Source organism: Papio anubis, unplaced genomic scaffold, assembly GCF_008728515.1.
Source record: "Papio anubis isolate 15944 unplaced genomic scaffold, Panubis1.0 scaffold2644, whole genome shotgun sequence".
NCBI lineage: Eukaryota > Metazoa > Chordata > Mammalia > Primates > Cercopithecidae > Papio > Papio anubis.
This window is the reverse complement of record NW_022162723.1, coordinates 1-4,537: the sequence shown is the minus strand read 5'-3', so window position 1 is coordinate 4,537 and position 4,537 is coordinate 1. Positions and strand designations below refer to the sequence as shown.

The following is a 4,537-nucleotide window of genomic DNA, read 5'->3' as shown; positions in this document are numbered from 1 at the left end:
GGGGATGGACACTCACCTTCTAACCAGTAGTTCCAAAAAGTGTGGCATGGTGATAAAGTCCCAGGAGGGGCCCAGGCAGGTGGCATAAGAGGAGATGGGTTTAGTTAGCAAGGCTGGAACCAGGGAGTCCAATAGCTTCTCCCCTGTGCCGGGCTGGAAAGTTGGCATCCTGCAGATCTCATTTTCATACTAGGGGGACAAGGAGGGACATGAGAGTCAGTGGTAACACCATGAACCACCAGAGGATCGGGATCTGGAACTCACTCCAAGAAGCACCAACCCTTCAGGGACTTGTGCATGTGGAGAACCTGGGTGCCCATGGTGAAAAGGGTTCTAGGCTTTCAAAGAAAAATTGCATGTGAGGATGGAGAAGGAGAAAATGATTCATGCCTTCAAGGCATCGGCACGGTGAATGTCAGCTGTGGGGCAATAGCACCCTCTGTATCAACAGCCTGCATGAAGAGCATCATCCCTGCAATCCTCAAAAATCACCCTCATGGTGGAGAAGAGGAGACGCGGGCTTTTGGATGTCAGATGCTTGCTCAGCAGCACCCGGGTCAGAAGACAGCACCTTCCACAGGGAGGACTGGATGAAATTCCCTTTAGGCCACCTAAGGCTCTACTTCTGATATGGAGGGGAAGGGCCTGGGGAGGTCTCGTCCCCTCCTCATTATAGTGACTGCACACAGGACAAGACGCTGTAGAAGAACCCTTTGACTTAAAGGGATGTGATTTTTTGTTCTTTAACATGAACAGGAGTCTGGAGAAACAGCTACGTCCATCCCAGCCCTGGCCAAGAGGAAAATGCCGGAAGACTGCAGGGTGGGAGGAAGCGCAACCCAAGGCCCAGGATCTGCCAGGTGACTCATGGAAGAGCAAACGCAGGCAGGTATTGAAACCGGGAAAGGTTACGCAAATGTAGGTTTGAAACTGGAAATGAAACAAGGTGATTTTCTCTGCCACACAGACAGCAGATTGGCACAAAGTTAAGAGCATGTTAGTATTCAGGGGAGGCTGCGTTCACAGAAGCAGCTACGTTCAGAGGCTGCTGGTGACCCTGTGAGCAGCTGGAGCCCTTTTGGAAAGTCAACTGACTAGAGCTGTTGAAACTTGCTATCTGCACATCCTTTCACCCAGATATCCCTTTCCCCGGTGTGTGTCTTCCACAGGGGATTTGTGTATTTTATGGGTTGAATTATGTCGCCTCCCCCAAATGTAACTGTTTCTGTTCTCAACCCCAAAGACTCAGAATGTGACTGTGTTTGGACACAGAGTTCTCCAAGAGGTAATTCAGGAGAAGTGAGTTCATTAGGGTGGCCCCTAAGTTAATATGCCTGGGCTTCTTACAAGGAGAGGTGGTCAGCGCACAGAGAAGTTCAAGAGAAGACCCTGTGCTGACCGAGATAGAAGTCAGCCATCTCCATGGCAAGGAGAGAGGCCCAGAGAAACCACCCCAGACTGACAGCTTGACCTTGGGCTTCCAGTCTCCAGAATTGTGAGGAACCAGATTTCTGTGGTTAAGCCCTTCAGTCAGCGTGCATGTTATGGCAGCCCCGGGAAACTGCTCCAGCCTATTAGAACACACTTAGGATTATGCTCCCTGCAGAAAGGCTGCGTAGAAAGGAAATTTTATCATGACAGCCTCCACTGGCACTGAGAGGCTGACCCGAATTGGAACATGGCCTTCCTTAAGGAATATTACAGTGACATGCGAGGGTGCAGTTCCTGCCTGCTGGGTCTGCAAGGATGAGTTCTGTGAGATGACACTTTAAAGACCGATGCATAGAGTAGCTTCACCTTCTTTTGTTGAAATCACCACCCCCCCACAACTTGTTTGTGTCAAAGTGTTGAATTTTAAGTCCTGGAGGAGGTCTGGCAGGGAAGGGGAGCTGCCTGTTGCCAGAAATACACTTAGGGTGGGGAGTTAAAATGATAATAGGATGAGTATGTTGCTACAATGTTACCATTGTTCCCCATTCTGGTAGCAACATGCTGAGATACTCCTGGCATAGCAGAAAGTGAAAACAGAAGGATTTTCTCTGATCTTCCTCTGATAGGTGAAAGGGACTTTGCTGGTAACCAAGTTGCCCCTGGGGACTAATGGTAGCCAGATTCCTTTGGGAGAGGACAGTGGCTCACTCAAGTGGGAAAGCCCTAGGACAGAGCCTAGGGAGTCCCCATATTCGTGTTTGAGTCCTGGGCCCACCCTCGTTTTTTCGAGTCCCTGTGTCTGGAGACCCTCCTGTGCCCAATCTCACCCCAGACCAGCACTGGCCGTGGTTGGTAGCAGGGGGCCCCTGCCCTTCTTTGAAGAATATGGAGAAATGGAATCCATCCAACAGCTCCTGCTTGATCTGCTGTGTGGAGCTCTGCAAAGAAAGTGCCCGAGAGCCAGGCGAAGAGGTATCAGTGGCCTGTCTGGCTGACCCCATAGTGGGACACCCCCGTTAGAACTCCTCCCTGGCGCCCCCTTCCCCAACAGGATTTGGCACATAGGAGCATCTGCATAGACCTCCAGCCAGAGCAGGTTGAGGTCTCCAGCAGATGAAGCTTGAGGTCTTGGGATTCAGATCTGAGCAAACAAACTGTGTCCTCGACACTCACCTTCCCATCCTGAAGGCATGGCCTGGGCTGTGAAGGTGACATTCTGACCAGGCTCCAAACCCCCGACAACCTACCTGCTCCTGTCCACGGAGGGCCCCTCTTCTCCTGTTTCCCCCAGACACATGGTGAGGGGCTCAGCATTGCCCTAATGGGCACAGCTGAGGCCTGGCCTCGACGGGCCTGCCCTGGGCCCTGTGTTACCTGTGGGTGCCTTCTGGCAAAGAGCCAGAGGCGTCGAGGGTGAGGGTTGAACCAATGTCTATATTCTTGAGAAACAGTCTCATTTTGGCCTCTTCTGCGACGAGGAGGTCGGCAGCATGTTGGGACACAGCAGGAGAACATGGTGTTCTCTCGAGTGTCGACTCTCAACTGAGCTGGAAATGGGGCTGTGTGTATAATATGGGTGCCTAGTTACCAGAATTCTAAGTTCTGTTGGGGTCTGTCAGTAAGGAAGTGAGGTCACATCTTGTAGGTTCCATCCTGTAAGCGTCTCCTTTCCATAAGACCTACTCAAAGGTCCCTCTGGGCTTCTGGCCACTCACTCTCCCCCATCAACTACTTACCTTTCACCATTATGCCAAAATGTGCCCCTTCAGCACCTTGGGAAGACCTGGATGTAACCAGGGCCCCAGGATTGAGGAGACAGTGCTGGGTCAAACAACCTTTATCTTAGCAGTTGTGAGACCCTAGAGAACTCCTTTGGTGTTTTGGGGCCTCCCCAGCCTGCACAATGGGGGTTATGCTTGCATCTCAAATGATCCTCCCTCCTCAGCCCCCCTAGTGACTGGAACCACAGGCATGTGTCACCACACCTGGCTAATATTTAAACTTTTTGTGGAGACTATGTCTCACTGTGTTGCTTAGGCTGGTCTTGAACTCCTGGGCTCAAGTGATCCTCCTGTCTTGACATCCCAAAGTGCTGGGATTACAGACTTGAGCTGCCATGCCCAGCCTGGTTTAATTTCATTATACATACATGCATACATACATACATGCATACATACATTTATTTACTTATTTAAGATAGGGTCTCGCTCTGTCACCCAGGCTGGAGTACAGTGATGCAAACACAGCTCACTGAAGCTTTGACCTCTGGGGCTCAAGCAGTCCTCCCACCTCAGCCTCCCAAGTAGCTGGGACCCCCGGTGTGTGCCACCATGCTTGGCTAATTTTTGTACTTTTTGTTGAGATGGGGCTTACTATATTTCCCAGGCTGGTCTTGACCTCCTAGGCTCAAGCAGTCCTCCCACTTTGGCCTCCCAAAGTGCTGAGATGACAGGCGTGAGCCATCATGCCTGGTCCCAAGGCATATTTTTACTTCTACTGTAGTTCAGCCTTAAGACTGTACCAGCAGATAGAGATGGAAAAGTAAGATGAATCGAATATCAGATTACATTTATAAATAAAGTAGTTACTAATCAATGACTTTCTTTTCTTTCTTTCTTTTCCTTTCCCTCCCTTCCTTCCTTCCTTCCTTCCTTCCTTTCTTTCTTTCTTTCTTTTTTTTTTTTTTTGAGACGGAGTCTCGCTCTGCCGCCCAGGCTGGAGTACAGTGGCCGGATCTCAGCTCACTGCAAGCTCCGCCTCCTGGGTTCATGCCATTCTCCTGCCTCAGCCTCCCGAGTAGCTGGGACTACAGGCACCCGCCACCTCGCCCGGCTAGTTTTTTGTATTTTTTAGTAGAGACGGGGTTTCACCGTGTTAGCCAGGATGGTCTCGATCTCCTGACCTCGTGATCCACCCGTCTCGGCCTCCCAAAGTGCTGGGATTACAGGCTTGAGCCACCGCGCCCGGCCCTCTTTCTCTCTCTCTCTCTCTCTTTCTTTCTTTCTTTCTTTCTTTCTTTCTTTCTTTCTTTCTTTCTTTCTTTCTTTCTTTCTTTCTTTCTTTCTTCCTTCCTTCCTTCCTTCCTTCCTTCCTTCCTTCCTTCCTT

The 4,537-nt window shown here is 50.5% G+C and overlaps 1 protein-coding gene across 1 annotated transcript; it reads right to left on the bottom strand.

Moving 5' to 3' along the window:
- Positions 1-16: 16 nt before the first annotated feature.
- On the bottom strand, positions 17-3,102 carry LOC116268587 (ral guanine nucleotide dissociation stimulator-like; the record flags this gene model as incomplete). Its single annotated transcript, XM_031661844.1, has 3 exons — positions 2,806-3,102; positions 2,259-2,369; positions 17-189 (listed from the first exon to the last, which is right to left on the bottom strand). Coding segments are annotated over exons 1-3 (425 nt in total), but the record flags the coding sequence as incomplete, so codon positions are not given.
- Positions 3,103-4,537: the final 1,435 nt, after the last annotated feature.